This window comes from Capra hircus, chromosome 26 (genome assembly GCF_001704415.2).
Source record: "Capra hircus breed San Clemente chromosome 26, ASM170441v1, whole genome shotgun sequence".
In the NCBI taxonomy this organism is placed as follows: domain Eukaryota; kingdom Metazoa; phylum Chordata; class Mammalia; order Artiodactyla; family Bovidae; genus Capra; species Capra hircus.
In genome coordinates, this window is record NC_030833.1 from 41,207,796 (window position 1) to 41,231,185 (window position 23,390).

At 36.9% G+C, this 23,390-nt stretch overlaps 1 protein-coding gene across 1 annotated transcript; it reads right to left on the reverse strand.

Moving 5' to 3' along the window:
- On the reverse strand, window positions 1,627-23,011 carry LOC102188106 (lipase member J). Its single transcript, XM_005698181.2, has 9 exons — window positions 23,003-23,011; window positions 22,138-22,258; window positions 17,727-17,925; window positions 17,121-17,230; window positions 13,577-13,713; window positions 13,054-13,200; window positions 9,783-9,854; window positions 2,986-3,057; window positions 1,627-1,860 (listed from the first exon to the last, which is right to left on the reverse strand). The coding sequence occupies exons 1-9, from the start codon at window positions 23,009-23,011 to the stop codon at window positions 1,627-1,629; spliced, it is 1,101 nt and encodes a 366-aa protein (XP_005698238.2).

The window sequence follows — 23,390 nt, forward strand, 5'->3', positions numbered from 1 at the left end:
CGTCATTGCCATCTTTCTAAATTCCATATATATGTGTTAGTATACTGTATTGGTGTTTTTCCTTCTGGCTTACTTCACTCTGTATAATCAGCTCCAGTTTCATCCATCTCATCAGAACTGATTCAAATGAATTCTTTTTAACGGCTGAGTAATACTCCATTGTGTATATGTACCACAGCTTTCTTATCCATTCATCTGCTGATGGACATCTAGGTTGTTTCCATGTCCTGGCTATTATAAACAGTGCTGCGATGAACATTGGGGTACATGTGTCTCTTTCAATTCTGGTTTCCTCGGTGTGTATGCCCAGAAGTGGGATTGCTGGGTCATAAGGCAGTTCTATTTGCAGTTTTTTAAGGAATCTCCACACTGTTCTCCATAGTGGCTGTACTAGTTTGCATTCCCACCAACAGTGTAGGAGGGTTCCCTTTTCTCCACTACCCTCTCCAGCATTTATTGTTTGCAGATTTTTGGATCGCAGCCATTCTGACTGGTGTGAAGTGGTACCTCATTGTGGTTTTGATTTGCATTTCTCTAATAATGAGTGATGTTGAGCATCTTTTCATGTGTTTGTTAGCCATCCGTATGTCTTCTTTGGAGAAATGTCTATTTAGTTCTTTGGCCCATTTTTTGGTTGGGTAGTTTATTTTTCTGGAATTGAGCTGCATAAGTTGCTTGTATATTTTTGAGATTAGTTGTTTGTCAGTTGCTTCATTTGCTATTATTTTCTCCCATTCAGAAGGCTGTCTTTTCACCTTGCTTGTATTTTCCTTTGTTGTGCAGAAGCTTTTAATTTTAATTAGATCCCATTTGTTTATTTTTGCTTTTATTTCTGGGAGGTGGATCATAGAGGATCCTGTCCACTTTCCTCTTTCACCTTCATCAAGGTTCTTTAGTTCCTCTTCACTTTCTGCATTAGGGTGGTGTTATTTGCATATCAAAGGTTGTGTACACCAGACACTATGTTCTTCAGGAAGTAACTAAAGAATCTACTATATGGTTGATTTAGTGTTTAAATTGTTATGGGTTCTTCTGGCCCAACTGCTATTTTTTTGCTGTTGCTACATATTCGCATTATTTTAAACATTAATTCTTGAGCCAGCCTTTTGTAACTCAGGACAGGCCTGGATCACTAAAGCTTTTCCATAAACATGAGGCAGCCAGAAGACAGGGAGGTGGCGGGCAGGGTCTGTCCTGGGAAAGCCCCAAAAGGCCCTACTTGGTTACAGAAAAATTAGCTTTCATATCAGCAAGTATTCTTCCAAACTCTTATGTTTCTAAAAATTCATATGTTCTCATATTTCTTGAAGGAAAAAAAACTCTACCTTTCTCAAAAAGCCTTCTCTTGTAATTGAAAATATTTAAGATTATTGTTTCTGTTTTTAGTTATTCACATTCTACTTAGAAACTCAACAGACTGCTTTGGGCTGAATTATAATCTGCCATTACCCCTAGTGTAATAAATGCCACTGACTTTATGAATGGAGAGCCTAGGGGCAATGCAAAAAAGGAGGGAAAAATTGCAGACTTCGTATAAATAACTGGAAAAGTATACATAGTAAGGACAAAATAATTGGATTTTAATAGAAATTATATAGATCCTTCAACACGGAATACCATGGTTCTTTATGGGCTGCCTTGGATAATATCAATGATCTCACTGTAAACTTGATGATATACATCTAATCCAAACAAAAAGTCTAAATGATTATAGTAAGAAATAGTTTTATGGTAAATATGATTTGTGATTTCAGAAAGTAAAATTTTAACATCTTCAGGATCAGCCAACAAGTCACTTTCACCACTCCAAGTTGCAGTTGGCACATTCATGTTCGTCACATTGTACAATGGAGAAGTTGTCTAAACGCAAATAAGTAAAAGCAAGAGTTTTCAAAGAGAATAATATGTATAAAGTGTTACTTACTAATTCTTTAAATTATAATTTAAAGTACAATTTTAAAATAAGCTTAATCTAAAATAATTGTTATTAAGGAAGCAATGAGTATGAAAGAACATTGTAATTTTTAATTATTAATAGAAATTAATCAGATACAAATTAAAACTAAAATTTGTTCTGATTCAGAGTATCAAAATTTTCTTTGGCTTATATAACTGTCAATATCAGTTCAGTTTAGTTCATTTCAGTTGCTCAGTCATGTCCGACTTTTTGCAACCCCATGGACTGCAGCACGCCAGGCCTCCCTGTCCATCATGAACTCCCAGAGTTTACTCAAACTCATGTCCATTGAGTCGGTGGTGCCATCCAAACATCTCATCCTCTGTCGTCCCCTTCTCCTCCCGCCTTCAATCTTTCCCAGCATCAGGGTCCTTTCAAATGAGTCAGTATGTTTATTAGTAAATGATAAATATTGGCAGTCAAGTTCAATATGATTTTAATGAATTAGACCTTTATATTTTACCTCAAATGTTTACACCAGCAAACTACACCAGGCATTGGAGCTTAACAAACGCAGAAAAGTATGGTGGACAAGCATAAATTTTGAAGTAGATAGACTTGGGTTCTAGCATTTCAAGACAGTTGTCATCATACTCAGACAGTTTTTATCAGCTTCTCAGTAACTTCTACTTTTTCTAGTTAGTATAAGTGTTTGTCTTATCTTCCCAAACACAAGAGTCTTAGGGTCAAAAACAATGGTATGCTTGCTTTTTATTTCTTATTTAACCAAGCTCAGAGCTATGCACATTATAAATACAGTATTTTTCCTCTTGAGGGATGATGAATTATTCTACTGCTTGTCAATTTCTCTAGACTTATCTAAGATATTTGTTGTTAAAATACATAGAGAATATGGAAAAGTCACTTTGGTTGGAAATGAACCTATGGATCCAAATCAAGATAATCTTGGTTTACTGGTCCTTCTCACTGTACTACCGTACTCTTGGGTTTCACAGATGAATCTTTAATAGTAAAAACCATTTCAATTGATCAGGGAGATAGTCTTTAATTTATACATAATTATGTACCTGATTAAAATGAACCAAGTTCAGATCAGGACTGCCCCAGTCGAAAGCTTTCAAGTGACTAGAATTAAAAAGCTGAAAGAAAAATTTTAAAGTAAGACTATACTCATTTTTCCAGTACAGTGGCAGCTGATACATGCTAGGTATGCGTTGCACAGAAAGCCCCTTTGTACTACTAAGTCTGTTAGTATTTGTGTAGGTGGGCTTCTTTGTTCCTCTCTTCCTATACACAAGATAAGAAAGGGAAGAGCTAGGAGGTGGGGGGCAGGGAAATCTGCAGACAGTAATTCTACCATCTTCATATAAATGCACATCTCCTGAAGGCCTTTTACCTTATTAAAGGGGGCATGTGTGTTTGGGGTAACATTAGGCTTCCCCAGAAATTCTCTGCTGTGTCTATAGAGGTCTAGGACTAAGCGTGCTAGGACTAAGATGACACTGCCCTAAAAATTATTGCTTCAAATAACAAAGATCAAGAGCATGTCCCAGAAGCCACCCCCTTCTTCACCCCTTAACACTTGCAGCTTCACCACCGGCTTTGAACCTATTAGGTCTAATCAGACTTCAACTGTTTTCCCCTGATTATGTTTTCATTTCAAGAAGGCTAAGTTTCTGATGTTACTCATCTTCTCCAGGATGATAAAATGTCTATGTCTCTATATATCCCATATTTTATCTCCTCCCAGCACTCCCCAACTCTTAAAACTCTATCATCTGTTATACCATCATCAACCTATACATTAAAACACTTCTCTGATTGTAAATCTGATTTTCCCTGAGAATACTTCTTTCCATGGCCAAGTTTATTTATGACATTAACATTTGTAAAATTTTGGTCCATTCTGAGACATTTTTTTCATCTTATCTATGAGAAGCATTTGATTACCTATTTATTCCCTTATCCTTGAGATATTTTCTTCACAACTTCTAGGATAACATGATATCTTGGTCTTCATTTTTTTTTCCATTGTTTCACTCAGTGCTTCTTTTAAGCTTCCTCGGCAAATTTAGCCTCTCCTGCTGACCTCTAAATCTTTCCATTTCTCATCACTTAATCTTTGCTCCTCTTTTCTTCTCTATTTACACTCAGTCTATTTGTTTCCTCATCCAGTCTCTTGGCTTGAAATGTTATACATATTCAAAGTGTTTATCTTCTTTTATAAGTCTTTTCTAAATTCTAGACTCCTATCAGGCTCCTGCTCAGTTGCTTCAGGCAGGTCTGACTTTTTGTCACCCTAAGGGTGTAGCCCGCCAGGCTTCTCTGTCAATGGTATTCCCAAGGTAAGAATGCTGGAGCAGGTAGCCCTGCTCTCCTCCAGGGCATCTTTCCAACACAGGGATCAAACGCCTGTGGCGTCTCCTGCAGCTCCTGCAATGCAGGTAAATTCATTACCACTGAACTGCCACAAAGCCCTCTAGACTTCTAAACACAATTTATTCAAAATCAAGACTTAAATGTCTAAAACAGCACCTCCAAAACAGAACATCCTATCTTTCCTCTAAACCCATTCCAACATCAAACTTCTCCCTCTCCTTCAAAATTAATTTCATCTTTTCATTACTCAGTCAAACACTTCGGATCATCTAAGATTCATTTCTTTTACTTCTCATATTTTCATGATTAAATTTTGTAGGCTCCAATTTCATGATATACACATGCATATTCAGAATCTAACAATTTTTACCACCTCTACTGGGAACATATCAGAGCAAGCTATCATCAATTCTCTTTTGCATTGCTGCAATAATCTGACTTTCACATTGCTTATACTCTTGCTTCACTATAATCTATTCAACATAGAAGCTAAAAGCATTCCTTGAAACATGTTCAGTTCAAGTCGTTCAGTCGTGTCAACTCTTTGTGAACCCATGGACTGCATGCAGGCTGCCAGGTTTCCCTGTCCACCATGAACTCCAGACTTTCTTCAAACTCATCCATCGAGTCGGTGATGCCAATAAACTATCTCATCCTCTGTTGTCCCCTTTTCCTTGATTCATGGACCTAACATTCCAGGTCCATTTTCAGCCTGTGATTCATCCAGCCCTAAATAAAGTCAAGCACTGTTTCCACTGTTTCCCCATCTATTTGCCATGAAGTGATGGGACCAGATGCCATGATCCTAGTTTTCTGAATGTTGAGCTTTAAGCCAACTTTTTCACTCTCCTCTTTCACTTTTATCAAGAGGCTCTTTAGTTCTTCCTCACTTTCTGCCATAGGGGTGGTGTCATCTGCATATCTGAGGTTATTGATATTTCTCCCCACAATCTTGATTCCAGTTTGTGCTTCATCCAGCCCAGTGTTTCTCATGATGTACTCTACATAAAAGTTAAATAAGCAGGGTGACAATATACAGCCTTGATGTACTCCTTTACACATTAGAATATGGTATTTATCTTTCTCTTTCTGACTCACTTCACTCTGTATAATAGGTTCTAGGTTCATCCACCTCATTAGAACTGATTCAAATGCATTTCTTTTTATGCTGAGTAATATTCCATTGTGCATATATACCACAACTTCTTTATCCATTCATCTGTCAATGGACATCTACGTTGCTTCCATGTTCTAGCTATTGTAAATGGTGCTGCAGTGAACAATGTGATACATATGTCTTTTTCAATTTTGGTTGTCTCAGGGTGTATGCTTAGAAGTGGGATTGCTGGGTCATATGATGGTTTTATTCCTAGTTTTTTAAGGAATCTCCATACAGTCTTCCATAGTGGCTGTATCAGTTTACATTCTCACCAACAGTGCAAGAGCTTTCCCTTTTCTCCACACCCTCTCTAGCATTTATTGTTTGTAGACTTTTTGATGAGGACCATTCTGAACACCAGACCATCTGACCTGCCTCTTGAGAAATCTGTATGCAGGTTAGGAAGCAACAGTTAGAACTCGACATGGAACAACAGACTGGGTCCAATTAGGAAAAGGAGTTCGCCAAGGCTGTATATTGTCACCCTGCCTGTTTAACTTCTATGCACAGGACATCATGAGAAACGCTGGACTGGAAGAAGCACAAGCTGGAATCAAGATTGCCAGGAGAAATAGCAATAACCTCAGATATGCAGATGACATCACCCTTATGGCAGAAAGTGAAGAGGAACTAAAAGGCCTCTTGATGAAAGTGAAAGGAGAGTGAAAAAGCTGGCTTAAAGCTCAACATTCAGAAAACGAAGGTCATGGCATCTGGTCCCATCACTTCATGGGAAATAGATGGAGAAACAGTGAAAACGTGCCGGACTTTATTTTTGGGGGCTCCAAAATCACTGCAGATGGTGATTGCAGCCATGAAATTAAAAGATGCTTACTCCTTGGAAGAAAAGTTATGACCAACCTAGATAGCATATTGAAAAGCAGAGACATTACTTTGCCAACTAAGGTCCGTCTAGTCAAGGCTATGGTTTTTCCAGTAGTCATGTATGGATGTGAGAGTTGGACTGTGAAGAAGGCTGAGCACCGAAGAATTGATGCTTTTGAACTGTGGTGTTGGAGAAGACTCTTGAGAGTCCCTTGGACTGCAAGGAGATCCAACCAGTCCATTCTGAAGGAGATCAGCCCTGGGATTTCTTTGGAAGAAATGATGCTAAAGCTGAAACTCCAGTACTTTGACCACCTCATGTGAAGAGTTGACTCATTGGAAAAGACTTTGATGCTGGAAGGTATGGGGGCAGGAGGAGAAGGGGACGACAGAGGATGAGACAGCTGGATGGCATCACTGACTCAATGGACGTGTGAGTGTGAGTGAACGCTGGGAGATGGTGATGGGCAGGGAGGCCTGGCGTGCTGTGATTCACGGGGTCGCAAAGAGTCGGACACGACTGAGCAACTGAACTGAACTGATTCTGACCACTGTGAGGTGATGTCTCATTGTGGTTTTGATTTGCATTTCTCTAATAATGAGTGATGTTGAGCATCTTTTAATGTGTTTGTTAACCATCTGTATGTCTTCTTTGGAGAAATGTCTATTTAGGTCTTTTCCCCAGTTTTTGACTGGATTGTTTGTCTTTCTGGTATTGAGTTGTATAAGCTACTTGTTTATTTCAGGAACTAATCATTTGTCAGTTGTTTCATTTGCTCTTATTTTCTCCCATTCTGTATTTTCAGCTTGCTTATAGTTTTCTTTCCTGTGCAAAAGCTTTTAGGTTTAATCAAGTCCCACTTGTTTACTTTGCTTTTATTTCCATTACTCTAGGAGGTGGTCATAGAGGATCTCTCTTTATGTCATCAAATGTTCTGCCTATGTTTTCCTCTAAGAGTTTTATAGTTTCTGGTCTTACATTTAGGTCTTTAATCCATTTTGAGTTTATCTTTGTGTCTGGTGTTAGAAAGTGTTCTAATTTCATTCTTTTACATGTAGCTGACCAGTTTTCCCAGCACTATTTATTGAAGAGGCTATCTTTGCCTCATTGTATATTCGTGCCTCCTTTGTCAAAAAATAAGGTACCCATAGGTGCCAACATCCGCTGGATCATGGAAAAAGCAAGAGAGTTCCAGAAAAACATCTATTTCTGCTTTATTGATTATGCCAAAGCCTTTGACTGTGTGGATCACAATAAACTGTGGAAAATTCTGAAAGAGATGGGAATACCAGACCACCTAACCTGCCTCTTGAGAAATGTGTATGCAGGTCAGAAAGTAACAGTTAGAACTGGACATGGGACAACAGACTGGGTCCAAATAGGAAAAGGAGTACGTCAAGGCTGTATATTGTCACCCTGCTTATTTAACTTCTATGCAGAGTACATCGTGAGAAACGCTGGTCTGGAAGAAACACAAGTTGGAATCAAGATTGCCAGGAGAAATAGCAATAACCTCAGATACACAGATGACACCACCCTATGGCAGAAAGTGAAGAGGAGCTAAAAAGCCTCTTGATGAAAGTGAAAGAGGAGAGTGGAAAAGTTGGCTTAAAGCTCAACATTCAGAAAACTAGGATCATGGCATCTGGTCCCATCACTTCATGGGAAATAGATGCGGAAACAGTAGAAACAGTGTCAGACTTTATTTTTTTGGGTTCCAAAATCACTGCAGATGGTGACTGCAGCCATGAAATTAAAAGATGCATACTCCTTGGAAGAAAAGTTATGACCAGTCTAGATAGTATATTCAAGAGCAGAGACATTACTTTGCTGACTAAGGACCATCTAGTCAAGGCTATGGTTTTTCCCGTGGTCATGTATGGATGTGAGAAGAAGGCTGAGCGCTGAAGAATTGATGCGTTTGAACTGTGGTGTTGGAGAAGACTCTTAAGAGTCCCTTGGACTGCAAGGAGATCCAATCAGTCCATTCTGAAGATCAACCCTGGGATTTCTTTGGAAGGAATGATGCTAAAGCTGAAGCTCCAGTACTTTGGACACCTCATGCGAAGAGTTGACTCATTGGGAAAGACTCTGATGCTGGGAGGGATTGGGGGCAGGAGGAGAAGGGGGCGACCGAGGATGAGATGGCTGGATGGCATCACTGACTCGATGGACGTGAGTCTGAGTGAACTCTGGGAGATGGTGATGGACAGGGAGGCCTGGCATGCTGCGATTCCTGGGGTTGCAAAGAGTCGGACACGACTGAGGAATTGAACTGAACTGAACTGATAGGTGCGTGGGTTTATTTCTGGGCTTTCTATCTTGTTGCTTTGGTCTATATTTCTGCTTTTGTGCCAATACCATACTGTCTTGATAAGTGTAGCTTTGTACTATAATTTGAAGTCAGGAAGGTTGATGCCTCCAGCTCCATTCTTCTTTCTCAAGACTGCTTTGGCTATTCATGGGTCCTTTGTGTTTCCATATGAATTGTGAAATTTTTTGTTCTAGTTCTGTGAAAACTGCCATTGGTAATTTGATAGGGATCACATTGAATCTGTAGATTGCATTTGGTAGTATGGTCATTTTCACAATATTGATTCTTCCTACCCAGGAACATGGAATATCTCTCCATCTGTTTTATGTCATCTTTGATTTCTTTCATTAGTGTCTTATCAATACTAGTGACACTTTAAATGTTTCTAGTGTTCATTAAATTTAAAGACACTCTCATAATCATTATCCTATTTAATTCTCATAGTTATTTTTGTTAGGTGAGAGCACGATTATTAGTTCTACTTTTAAAATTAAAGAAACTGAATTCATAAAGATTTAATGATCTTATTTAACATCCTACTGCCAGTAAGATTTTGAGAAAGAATTCAATATCTTATATTTTGATCTCAAGCATATATATTCCTATTTTATCTTGGCTCTCAACGTTAAGATGGCATTCATATGGAATTTTCCTTTATCAATATTCACTCAACAAATATTCTTCAGTATCTACTATATGCCACAAACTTAGTTTTGCAATAGATAACTGAACAAAACTTGGTCATGGTCCTCATGGAGTTCATAGTTTAACAGAGGAGAAAGTATAATCTAGTGAAAGAGTAGGTATTAAGAGACCTCTGTTCTTGTCTTAGTTTTTTTGTTTATTTGTTTTGTTTTTTAAGAAAAAGTTTTAAATATATGGGCATATTAAATCATGAGCATAGCCTAGTTGATCTCTTGCCTACTGTTGTGAATGAACATTTTCTCATTTGTAAAATATAAAATAACTATACTGATCTTATTGCCTAAACTGAGGATCTAATAGATTCTATTATTAACATATATTATAAACTTTTAAGAATCATAGATATTTTTAATAATTTCAATGTATCCTTCTAAATGTATCATTCTATGGCAATGGCCAGATCACTAGAATGGTGAGATAAGCTGTAAGCAGTTTAAATAAAATTTTACCAAAATGCACTTTAAAATGTATTTTAGTGTACCTGACTCCAGTGGAGCATATTTTGAACAGATGTTCCTGCTGGGTTTTGTGACATGTATACATCCACACGACTCTGAGGATTTAAAACATTATTTTTATTCTTCCAACCAGAAAAAATAATCTTTGATATTTATTAAACTAAAAAATGTCAAGGAAATTTAATTTATAATAAATAGTGTTAATAAAACAAATTATATTTAACTTAAATACATTAAAATGTACTTATTACATGTAAATTTTGCATTAATATAGAAGATATTATTGGATTTCTAAGTGCTGAGATCCATCACCCATACTGAAAACAATCAAAACTGATGTAACACATACCTTTTGAAAGCACTAAAGAACTGAAAAGATAGAAAGAAATTACCAGGACAAATGGAAGAGAAACGAAAGAGAATTTAAAAAGAAGAGCAATGTGCTAAAGTCACTTAAGTTTATCTGCCAATCCTAGAAAATTTAAAGTTTCATTTTAAGAAATCAGTTCAGTTTAGTCGCTCAGTCATGTCCCCCTGAACTGCAGCACACCAGGCTTTCCTGTCCTAGAGAAGGGAATTGCAAACCACTTCAGTATTCTTGCCATGAAAACCCCATGAGCAGTATGAAAAGGCAAAAAGATAACTAGTTAAGGATAGCAAAAATCAGCCCAGGACTTTTTGAGGACAGTGGGAAAGTTTCAAAAGAAATTCTTTCCATAATAAACTGGGATCCCAAAGCTCTACACAACTCAAAGTAAAGCTTAATCAGAAATACAGCTGTGCTCATGCCAATCTGTAACCTAGGTTTGCATTGCCTACAAATTCCCTGGGAACCTCCATCAGTGAATAAGATATATAAGGCCAATGTAATCCTTACTAAAACCTCAACAAATTATGTTTATGATACTGACAAACCTCTTCCAAAGTTTATGTAGAGAGACAAAAGATCCCAATATAGCCAACGCAATTATTAAAGGGAGGACTGACAAGACATAACCTCAAGACATTATTAATATAAAGCTACAGTAATCAAGACAGTGTAGTATTGGTGAAACAGTGGACAGATAGATAGATAGAGCCAAATACAGAGCCGAGAAATAGACCCCTAGAAACACAGTTAACTGATCTTTGACAAAAAAAAAAAAAAAAACAAAGGCAATGTAATAGGAAAATGATAATCTTTTCAATAAATGGTGTTGGAACAAGTGAATATCACATGGTGGCGGGGGGAGAATCTAGACACAGACTTTACATCCTTCACAAAAAATGACTCAGAATAGACCGTAGGTCTAAATGGGAAATGCTAAACTATAAAACTTATAAAAGATAACACAGGAAAAAAACTAGACAACTTGAGTGTGGCAATGACTTTCAGATACAGTACCAAAGACACAATCCATGAAAGAAATAATCAGTAAGCTGAATTACAAGAATTGGACAAAGTCAAAATTCTGGGTTGTTTGACGACATATTTTCCAAATTACATTGATGAGAGCTTTTGCTACCTAATCTTCCTTGCATGATAACTTCCTTTCAGTTCGCTGAGTGACATTCTCCTGATTCTAGGCACTGCCTATCTGCAAACTGCAAGATTCTCTTCTGGTTTTTCATACTGCCTACAGGAAAGAAATTTCAAGTCAGATCCTAATTTCCCCATCGATCTTGATAGGATCAAGAGGACTGAATTAAAGAAAAAAAAAAGAACTGAATCAAACTGAACTATCACTCTTACTGTTCCCATACACACTGTGTGTGAATTTTTTCACTTCAAACTTTCCCAATCCTAGAAAACTTAGTACACAATTAATTGCAATTGATGACACTGTCAACTTTTGTCCCAGAAAGGAGACTCACAAATTTAATGGCTAAGAAGTTAGAATATAAGCTTTCCTATTGCAAGGAGATCCAACCAGTCCATTCTGAAGGAGATCAGCCCTGGGATTTCTTTGGAAGGAATGATGCTAAAGCTGAAACTCCAGAACTTTGGCCACCTCACGTGAAGAGTTGACTCATTGGAAAAGACTCTGATGCTGGGAGGGACTGGCGGCAGGAGTAAAAGGAGATGACAGAGGATGAGATGGCTGGATGGCATCACTGACTCGATGGACGTGAGTCTGAGTGAACTCCGGGAGATGGTGATGGACAGGGAGGCCTGGTGTGCTGCGATTCATGGGGTCACAAAGAGTCAGACACGACTGAGCGACTGAACTGAACTGAACTGAACTGAATAGTCCACCTACAAAAGAGTTCTCAAAGACATTATAATTACAATAAAGACATCAATAGCCAAATATACTATCCAAGACATAGAATAACTAAGAAAGGCAAGAAGAAATAAAGATTATATTTATGATGTTTCTAGACATTCTATGGTAGATACATAACACTAGATAGAAGAATATGAGAGGCCTTTTTTAAAAAGGTAATCTTCTATGACAGAAAATTATGCTTTCCATATCTTTGGGGAAAAGGGAGAGAATGGAGTTCTTTTCTTCTATTATGAAGAATATTAGTGTTTCTTTCAAATATCTGTAATTGTCTGAAACTTGTAATAAGACCTTCTTGAGGTTAAAAAAAATCAACATATATCCTTGTGGTATGAAAATGTGCTTGGAAATGAAGAGAATACCTATTTTCTTATGAACAGATATATTGATTCTCATTAAGAACTTTCTTTAAAGGCCTAGGAGCAAGAATCAATAAACCAGTCCAAATGCCACAAAAAACTGCTTTTTCCAAATTTGGGTTTTTTAATTTAATGTGCTGATAAAACCTTACATCTTTAAGAGAATTTATATACGATCAATACAAATGACCTTCTAATAGTAGCTTGAGTACCAACAGAGTTTCCCACCCCAGTAATTTTGATGAATGCCAAAAGCATATAAGTTAATTGCCAGGAACCTTGATTATGGAAAAATCAAGGAAGTGGAAGAGTGTTAGGAATCAGGATATAAGAGGAAGAGTTATGTAAGACAGTGAATGGAAGACAAATACATGAAACCTCAGACAACTAACATCTAATTGCAAAGACTAATAAAGATAACTATAGCTGTAGCTAGTCTCTATTCTTTACAGAGATTAAGAAAAATATGGAAGTAAAAAAAATCCCAGCATGCTAATACAAATTAGTTTCTTAATGTTGGTACAGTCACAAAATTAGAAAGGCTAAGAATCTAACTACAAGAGTAAATGGATAAAACATAAAATGATACACAAAGCATAGAATAAGCACTATTAAAAGCTGCTTTCTAAAAATTGGCAAAATATATTTTAAATACAACTTGTTCTCACCGTATTTAAGTTCTTTAGGTCATATCCACTTATCGTAAACAAGACATCACGACAAATCTTACCAAAAATCTTCAGTGGACACAGCTTTGAGCCAACAAATCTTTTAAAGGAGGTATTAGGTAAGAACTCTTTGCTGCCAGAAAAAAGCTGTAAAATAAAGTTACTCTATTCATGTTTGGAAGACTAAAACAATTTAATCAAAAATTGATGTGGTGAGTTCACTATATTTACAACCAAATACATTATCTTACTGTTTCAAACATTTAAATTAAGGGATGAAATTTGAGAGCAATATATAGAGACATTTGATTAATGAATTTCTTATACAGTGAGTCATCCGAAAGTATCATAAGTAAAATCCTATTCCTGTGTAGAAACAAAGGCAAGAATCCAGTGTAAATGAAGCCAAAAACTTCAGATCATACATGTGGCTGTGCAAACATAGCTAAGACCTTTTATTTTGAAAGCAGAGCATCATTATCATTTTGGGTTGTCAACTACAAAAAGGGAAGAAGTAACATACCTTGATCAGTGACTTCCAGTTGTATGCCATTTTAATTAAAGGGCTTTTTGAGTATTTAATGGAAAAAACTGGGGCTAAGGCAAAAAATACTTTGATTCTATCAGCTATCTTTGGTATTGTGGAAAACGTTATGAAAGCTGAAAGAAAATAAGATATAAATAAACTATTCTTAATTACGATCATGCAAGAAATGACAATGGTAAGTTCAATAATTAATTTACTAATTCATTTCTTAATTTATATGTCAGTTATTGACTACCCATAATGAGACATGCATATTGATTACAACATACTGTTGGTTATTAGGATCGAAAACAAATGTGTAGATTGTAAATGAGGATAATTCAGCAATAAATCAGTTTTATAACACCATAGTTTAAAATCAGAAATATTTGCTATTATACATTAGTATAACTGGCAATGGCAAAAATGATGCAAGTGAATTTTTCAGATAGATGAATCTACTTTAGGTGAGAAATTCAATAAATATCAAATTGTTTTAATATTTACATTTAATTAAAAATTTCCTTGCCTTCTTGAACAGAGGCTACTAAACACAATATTTTATTGATAATTCAGAGTAATTAATATGACAAATAGAAGTTTTTCTTTTTTGATAACTTATCAAGCTATGTAACTGCACATCACCTCTATTTTTATTGGTTCTTTTTTCCCTGGGTTCTGAGAAGTCAAAGAAGCAAAGAAATATATATCATATCAAACTGTGAGTCAATAAGCTCTGGCACATCACTCATTTTTTTCTTATTTGATTATCTCCTAGGATTGTTGGTTCCATACAACTGAACAGCTGATGAAAACTTGGATTAAAATTCACACATGGTTAATAAATATCAGAGAAAATGTCTATAAGAAATGGAATGTGATTGTTATTCAACACAGTTTTTCTGGTAGAAAGTGGATGATTGCTATAAGAAATACTTCATACTCTTCAGTCTAGATAATAGTCTTATGGTCTAGATGAAATGATGATGATCAATACAATCTAAACGTTACTCTACAGTTTAGAAAAAACTCATTTAATGTCGGGTTCTATTATAAAGTAGACTTTTCTGCTTCCCAAGTAGAAAGATTAAGTATTATGGTACCATGGAAGAGAATTACATTAAGTTTTAAGGAATATTTTTCTGAAAGCAAAATTGATACACATTAGATAGAAGTGTTAAGTATTGTAAAGGGATGAAAGTTCTTTTCTAGTCATCTTTAAATATAGGAAGGATTTCTTCACCTTTGTTCATTTCTTAAGTTTCAGTTCAGTTCAGTTGAGCTGCTCAGTCATGTCTGACTCTTTGCGACCCCATGAATCGCAGCACGCCAGGCCTCCCTGTCCATCACCAACTCCCGGGGTTCACTCAGACTCATGTCCACCAAGTCAGTGATTCCATCCAGCCATCTCATCCTCAGTTGTCACCTTCTCCTCCTGCCCCCAATCCCTCCTAGCATCAGAGTCTTTTCCAATGAGTCAACTCTTTGCATGAGGTGGCCAAAGTATTGGAATTTCAGCCTCAGCATCATTCCTTCCAAAGAACAGCCAGGACTAATCTCCTTCAGAATGGACTGGTTGGATCTCTTTGCAGTCCAAGGGACTCTCAAGAGTCTTCTCCAACACCACAGTTAAAAAGCAGCAATTCTCCAGTGCTCAGCTTTCTTCACAGTCCAACTCTCACATCCATACATGACCACTGGAAAAACCATAGCCTTGACTAGACGGACCTTAGTTGGCAAAGTAATGTCTCTGCTTTTGAATATGCTATCGAGGTTGGTCATAACTTTTCTTCCAAGAAGTAAGCATCTTTTAATTTCATGGGTGCAATCACCGTCCACAGTGATTTTGGAGCCCCCAAAAATAAAGTCTGGCACTGTTTCCTCTGTTTCCTCATCTATTTGCCATGAAGTGATGGGACTGGATGCCATGATCTTCATTTTCTGAATGTTGAGCTTTAAGCCAACTTTTTCACTCTCCTCTTTCACTTTCATCAAGAGGCTTTTTAGTTCCTCTTCACTTTCTGCCATAAGGGTGGTGTCATCTGCATATCTGAGGTTATTGATATTTCTTCCAGCAATCTTGATTCTAGCTTGTGCTTCTTCCAGCCCAGCATTTCTCATGATGTACTCTGCATAGAAGTTAAATAAGCAGGGTGACAGTATACAGCCTTGATGTACTCCTTTTCCTATTTGGACCCAGTCTGTTGTTCCATGTCCAGTTCTAACTGTTGCTTCCTAACCTGCATATAGGTTTCTCAAGAGGCAGGTCAGGTGGTCTGGTATTCCAATCTCCTTCAGAATTTTCCAGTTTCACACAGACAAAGGCTTTGGCATAGTCAATAAAACAGAAATAGATCTTTTTCTGGAACTCTCTTGCTTTTTTGATGATCCAGCGGATGTTGGCAATTTGATCTCTGGTTCCTCTGCCTTTCTAAAACCAGCTTGAACATCAGGAAGTTCACGGTTCACGTATTGCTGAAGCCTGGCTTGGAGAATTTTAAGCATTACTTTACTAGCGTGTGAGATGAGTGCAATTTGTGTGGTAGTTTGAGCATTCTTTGGCATTGCCTTTCTTTAGGATGGGAGCGAAAACTGAACTTTTGCAGTCCTGTGGCCACTGCTGAGTTTTCCGAATTTGCTGGCATATTGAGTGCAGCACTTTGACAGCATCATCTTTCAGGATTTGAAACAGCTCAACTAGAATTCCATCACCTCTACTAGCTTTGTTCATAGTGATGCTTTCTAAGGCCCACTTGACTTCACATTCCAGGATCTCTGGCTCTAGGTGAGTGATCACACCATTGTGATTATCCGGATCGTGAAGATCTTTTTTGTACAGTTCTTCTGTGTATTCTTGCCACCTCTTCTTAATATCTTCTGCTTCTGTTAGTTCCATACCATTTCTGTCCTTTATCAAGCCCATCTTTGCATGAAATGTTCCCTTGGTATCTCTAATTTTCTTGAAGAGATCTCTAGTCTTTCCATTCTGTTCTTTTCCTGTATTTCTTTGCATTGATCACGAAGAAGGCTTTCTTATCTCTTCTTGCTATTCTTTGGAACTCTGCATTCAGATGCTTATATCTTTCCTTTTCTCCTTGCATTTTGCTTCTCTTCTTTTCACAGAGAACATTTAAACATTCTTAAGTTTAATGTGTCCTAAATGTAAAAATCCAAGCACCCTTTTAAAACTTCTTACTCAGAAATCCCTGTGCTTGATTTTTAAAAGAAAAATATTTATACAATTTCTATTTGTGGAATAAATGACAGCTATGACTTCATTGTGCTATTTAGATGGATATCCAGCTTTTATACAATGCAAACAAACAAAACCTTGTTTTTACAGTCAATTCTTTGTGGCTAGAGAATACAATATAGAATTAAAACAGGATATAATCTTCCAGGGCACTGCTCTCTATATATGTCTCTCAGTCCTGCTTTGGTTCACTTGCAGGTCTAGAAGCTGACCTATATCCTTAAGAATATATCTACAAACTTTAAAAGTGTAATAAAATGATAGCAGCAATGATCTTTATTGCCATACCAATGGTAGTGCCTTGTGAATGGCCTACATAAAATATTTGCTCTTGTTGGGTTTGCTTCACAATGAAATCAATGGAGGCTGGAAGGTCATATTTAGCCATCTCATCAAAGCTACAAAAGAAAAAAGAAAATAAAAATGTATATTCTACTATTGTTATGTTAACATTTGAAGATTTTGATTAGGTAAATATATTTAAAGCATTTTTCAACTCTCCTTGGGTACTATCAATAAGTTAGATAATATAATTTATCTATTGACTAGAGACTTCTGTGAGAGCACAAAGTTAAGGAAGTAATGTAGCCACAAAACAGTTTTATGAAGAAGGTGATTGTATATTCTAAGTACAGTGAAGTAGACTAAATATATAGGTTACAGAGAGAAAAAATAGAGTAGGGTAGTCAGTAAAGCTTACTGCTTAAAAATGAGAAATAAGCTAAAATCAAATAAGTACTCTTTAATTTTCCAGGTAAAATTTATATAAATTTTAATAGTCTTTTGAGAGCCCTGAGTTGAGAAAAAAAGACATGTTTCATTTCATTTCATTCAAAAAGAAGAAAACAGTCCAATACACTTATACAACAAAATATTACTCAGTTTTTTCTGTACCTGAAAGCCCAGAATTCTTTGGAATTTGTTTTTAGGTACACGTGTTTTCGGGACCAGGTAGTCCCTCTGCTGTTCCCCATCCACACATCATAACCAGCATCTGCCAGAAGGAAGCCTAGGCTGTTATTAGGAAGATTGGAAATCCAGCTGCTGGCAGATGTGAGCAAACCATGTTGCAAGTATACAACAAGTCTCTGTACTGGAAAAAAATGTAGAAAATTTCTTTTAAAATATTGTGGTGTCTACATGAGTATCTCACCTCAAATTTAATCTTATAGGATAAAAATTTTTTAAATTGTATAAATAGGGTAAGTTTTACGTGTTTTAATCTGATTTTATGTCAGAGTTGTTCACTAATGAATTTCTTTCATATGACCAAGCAGGCAATTAGGTCATGTCACATACATAAACATGGGCTTCCCAGGTGCCACTAGTGGTAAAGGACTGGCCTGAGAATGCAGGAAAAGTAAGAGATGTGGGTTTGATCCCTGGGTCCAAGAGGTCTTCTGGAAGAGGGCATGGCAACCTGCTGCAGTATTCTTGCCTGGAGAATCCCCATGGGCAGAAGAGCCGGGCAACAGTCCATAGGGTTGCAAAGAGTCAGTCATGACTAAAGTTACTTAGCCCACACACACTTAAACATACAAATTTTAAAGGATATATAATATTCAAATATCTCTTAGTAACTTGGGGACTCATTTAAATAGCATTGTTCAGTTCAGTTCAGTTGCTCAGTCGTGTCTGACTCTTTGTGACACCATGGACTGCCGTACGCCAAGCCTCCCTGTCTATCACTTATTCCCAGAGCCTACTCAAACTCATGTCCATTGAGTCAGTGAAGCCAACCAACCATGTCATCCTCTGTCGCCCCCTTCTCCTCCTGCCTTCAATCTTTCCCACCATCAGGGTCTTTTCGAATGAGTCAGCTCTTTGCATCTGGTGGCCAAAATATTGGAGTTTCAGCTTCAACATCAGTCCTTCCAATGAACACCCAGGACTGATCTCCTTTAGAATGAACTGGTTGGATCTCCTTGCAATCCAAGGGACTCTCAAGAGTCTTCTCCAACATCACAGTTCAAAAGCATCAACTCTTTGGTGCTCATCTTTCTTTACAGTCCAACTCTCACATCCATACACAACCACTGGAAAAACCAGAGCCTTGACTAGATGGACCTTTGTTGGCAAAATAATATTTCTGCTTTTTAATATGCTGTCTAGGTTGGTCATAACTTTCCTTCCAAGAGGTAAGCATCTTTTAATTTCATGGCTGCAATCATCATCTGCAGTGATTTTGGAGCCCCAAAAAATAAGTCAGCCACTGTTTCCACTGTTTCCCCATCTATTTCCCATGAAGTGATGGGAGCAGATGCCATGATCTTTGTTTTCTGAATGTTGAGCTTTAAGCCAACTTTTTCACTCTCCACTTTCACTTTCATCAAGAGGCTTTTTAGTTCCTCTTCACTTTCTGCCATAAGGGTGGTGGCATCTGCATATCTGAGGTTATTGGTATTTTTTCCAGCAATCTTGATTCCAGCTTGTGCTTCTTCCAGCCCAGCATTTCTCATGATGTACTCTACATAAAAGTTAATAAGCAGGGTGTCAATATACAGCCTTGATGTACTGCTTTCCCTATTTGGAACCAGTCTGTTGTTCCATGTCCAGTTCTAACTGTTGCTTCCTGACCTGCATACTTATTTCTCAAGAGGCAGGTCAGATGGTCTGGTATTCTCATCTCTTTCAGAATTTTCCACAGTTTATTGTGATCCACACAGTCAAAGGCTTTGGCATAGTCAATAAAGCAGAAATAGATGTTTTTCTGGAACTCTCTTGCTTCTTCAGTGATCCAGCAGATGTTGACAATTTGATCTCTGGTTCCTCTGCCTTTTCTAAATTCAACTTGAACATCTGGAAGTTCACAGTCCTGTATTGCTGAAGTCTGGCTTGGAGAATTTTGAGCATTATTTTGCTAGTATGTGAGAAGAGTGCAGTTGTGCAGTAGTTTGAGCATTCTTTGGCATTGCCTTTCTTTAGGATGGGAGTGAAAACTGACCTTTTCCAGTCCTGTGGCCACTGCTGAGTTTTCCAAATTTGCTGGCATATTGAGTGCAGCACTTTCACAGCATCATCTTTCAGGATTTGAAATAGCTCAACTGGAATTCCATCACCTGCACCAGCTTTTTTCATAGAGATGTTTCCTAAAGCCCACTTGGCTTTGCATTCCAGGATGTCTGGCTGTAGGTGAGTGATCACACCATCATGATTATCTGGGTCATGAAGAACTTTTTTGTACAGTTCTGTATATTCTTGCCACCTCTTCTTTAAATAGCAGGTTACATAAGATATATTTTATATGATTACTCCACCTTTCTCACTTCATAAAATAATTTTATACTCACATTTTCACAGATATATTTAATATAGATTTTATCACTAGAACCATTGCTTTAATCACCAGTGTTTCCAGAGCTCTCATTTATACTTCCAAAGTTTTTGAGAGGCAACAGCTTTGAATAACATAATGTGTACTCACTGATAACTTTGTTTTACTCCAAATTGCCCTTCACACATAATCCACATCATTATTATCATTACTGAATCCAGGCATTGTAGCTGGAATATTGAAAAAACCTTGCATATTACAGCACTTTAATGGGTAAAATATTACATTTCCTGTGATGATACAGGAAAGTTATGAATGGTTTGTACAGACTCTCTGACAGCGCAGACCAACCCTAGATCTGGAATAACTGGCCTTGATCATCACAGAGAGGTAGGGCTGCTGATATATAAGTCTTTATTGGGAAAAATTGGGAAAACATATTTGGTATTGAAATGATACACATAGGCATCTTTTGTTACTCCTATGCCTTGTTTTAACTGTAAATGTGCAAGTATGGCAACTATGACATATTAGGGACCTAGTAGCCCTTAGGGATAAAGACCTGGTTTATCAAATAGAGAAAGACAGCCAAGAGGAAGAGAAATTTACAGTGTGTAGTGGAGGGAGGGATGTATGAATACCAGATATGGCATTAGGATTAAATGCAATAGCAGATGAAATAAACTTGATGTGAAAAACATGTAGATCTGAGCAGTGCAAGAGGTACCCTTTACTAGGTTATTTTAGTGTCACGCCTAGATTGCCTTTGTTAAGCAGCTGAGTCATTCTTCCAGCTATTGTGACTGGTGCTTTTGAAGGGTTCACGATTGCCCCTTTCTGTGTGGAACTGCCCCCAGGCTAAGGGGAATTTCCTCAACCAGACTTTATTTCTTTCTATGGATGCCCTTCTGGCAGTGACTAACTGATACAAGAATGTAAAAAAGCTAGCCCCCTACCTTCAAGGTGGGACCATGTCTGCAGGGCAATTCAGGGATTCATAAACTCCTCTGAGACAACATTGTATTAGCTGAGTCTCATCCTTCCTTAGCTCCTTCCCCTGCCTTCCCTTCTTGTCCACATTATCTTCTCATGAAAGTGTTCCAATCAGTAAATTACATGCGCCTATATCCTTGTCTCAGGGCTGCTTCTAGAGAACTCTAAGGTACTTACTATATTTTAAAATTATCTTTAATTCTTTTATTACGGTGTTTGTAAAACTGAGTCAAACCCTGAGGAATGATTACAATAATTATGTCAAAATTTTCTGCCTAGTAGATGTGACCTCTATAAGGACCAAAAGTTATATTGGTAGAGGCTATTCAAAATTAATGAATTTTCTCTGAAATGTACCATAATGTTCAAAATGAGAACTTGACAGAGTGTTTTAAAATATGAGAAACAATTTTTTCAAGGAAAAACTTCAAGGAGAAAAGGAAAATTCTCCGTTTTTTGTTGTTTTTTTGCGACAGTTAGACAAATAAGAAAAGTAGTCAGTTACATATTGTGCCAGTAAGTGGTACATCTAGAATTATTAATATGACACTAGTGACAAATTCTAGTGTGTTTTTCAGCGTCTCATTCTCCTGACAGTAGTGTATGTAGTACTGGAGTAAAGAGCCATGAGGCTGCTACCAAACTTATCTCTTTGCTATTACTAGAGGAGAGATTCATAGGCACAAAGAAAGAAATTTTTACCAGCCATACTTCAAACCTACAGAATAAAGCTACTGTGTTTCAGAGTGTTTCTAACCCCTCATTAAACAAAGAAAATTCTAGGTAGTCAACATGTATGAGTATGGTGATCCACAAAGGAAAAGGGAGGAGCAACGTGTGTTCCACCATACTTTAAAACCACTCTGAATAGGAAGCTAAAGGAGAGTCAGATCCTCTTTCTGGGGCATATAGAGATATGCATGAGAAGTTAACTGTTCACTTAATCTTTAAACCCTTTTCTTGTTCTAAACTCACTGAGAAGAAATGGAGAAATTAAGAGGTTCAGATAGTCACCAGTTTACCTTGAACTGAGGTTACCTGAATTGTTTTCACTGTTTGTCTTCCCATAGGGAATTCTATAAAGGCCAAGGATATAACCGTCTTCAGTTGTAATATCATACTCTTCATCTGGGTAGCCCCAGTAGGAAATAATTTGACTCTAGATAAGGAAGAAGCAAACCTTTTAGAATAAGACCGTTAGTGAATTAATGTAACCTAATTAATCTAACCTAATCCCATGGACAGAGAAGCCTGGTGGGCTATAATCCATAGGGTCACGAAGAGTAGGACATGACTGACTAACACACACAAACACACATTAATGTAATAATGAATCTTTGTATTCTTAATCTTAAACCTATGTATTTTTTTATTTTCACTAATTCACTGATTAATTCAGTAATAAATATTTATAGAACATCTACTAAGCATCAGTCTTATATACCAGGGGTTCATAGGTAAATAAAACAGCAACAACAAAAAATTAAAACCCCTGCATTCAAGGAGATATCTCAAGAACTAACCAATTATTTTTTTCTGACTACTAATCATAGTTTTACCTACATACCAATATACAATTTTAAAATATGTTTACCCACAGTGTTTGTTTGTTTATATACATAGCTAAGAATATATACATATGTGGAATTTTTGTGTAAATGCATATATAGAATAGAGAAATGATATGTTTATGCATATTTTCATTTCAGACACAGAATAAAGCAGAAATGGAAACTGAAAGCTATAGTATAGCAGATGAGAAATATTAGTTGACCCATATTCAAAATACATGAATGCAGAGATATAAACTGACTGTAAAACTATTCAAATAAAACCCCTCAAAACAGAGGAGTAGCATTCCCCATTACTTTATTAGCTTAACGTTTGTGTCCTAGCAACTTACAATATTCATATTTGCTTCAGGGTTCACAGATCTTTGTTTTCTAAAGACACCATGAGTAGTTCCAAGAATTAGGATGAAAGACATCACCTTGAAAAGGTACCACATTTGGAATCTACACATAAAAAGAGATTTTAATAATATTAAAATTGCAGCAATTAATACTATTTGACTGCTTAAATAATTCTGTGAGGTAGGGAATATTACCATTTTCAGATGATAAAACAGGGGCTCTGAAAAATTAAATAAACCTGTTTAAGGATATACAATGTATAACTGGCAATCATGGTTCAGACTTAGGCCTACTTAACTCCAAAATCCATGTTTTTCCAACTACTCTATTCTGCAGCACAAATTCCCTCTTTAAAGTCTTCTTAATAGTATTGCTTAG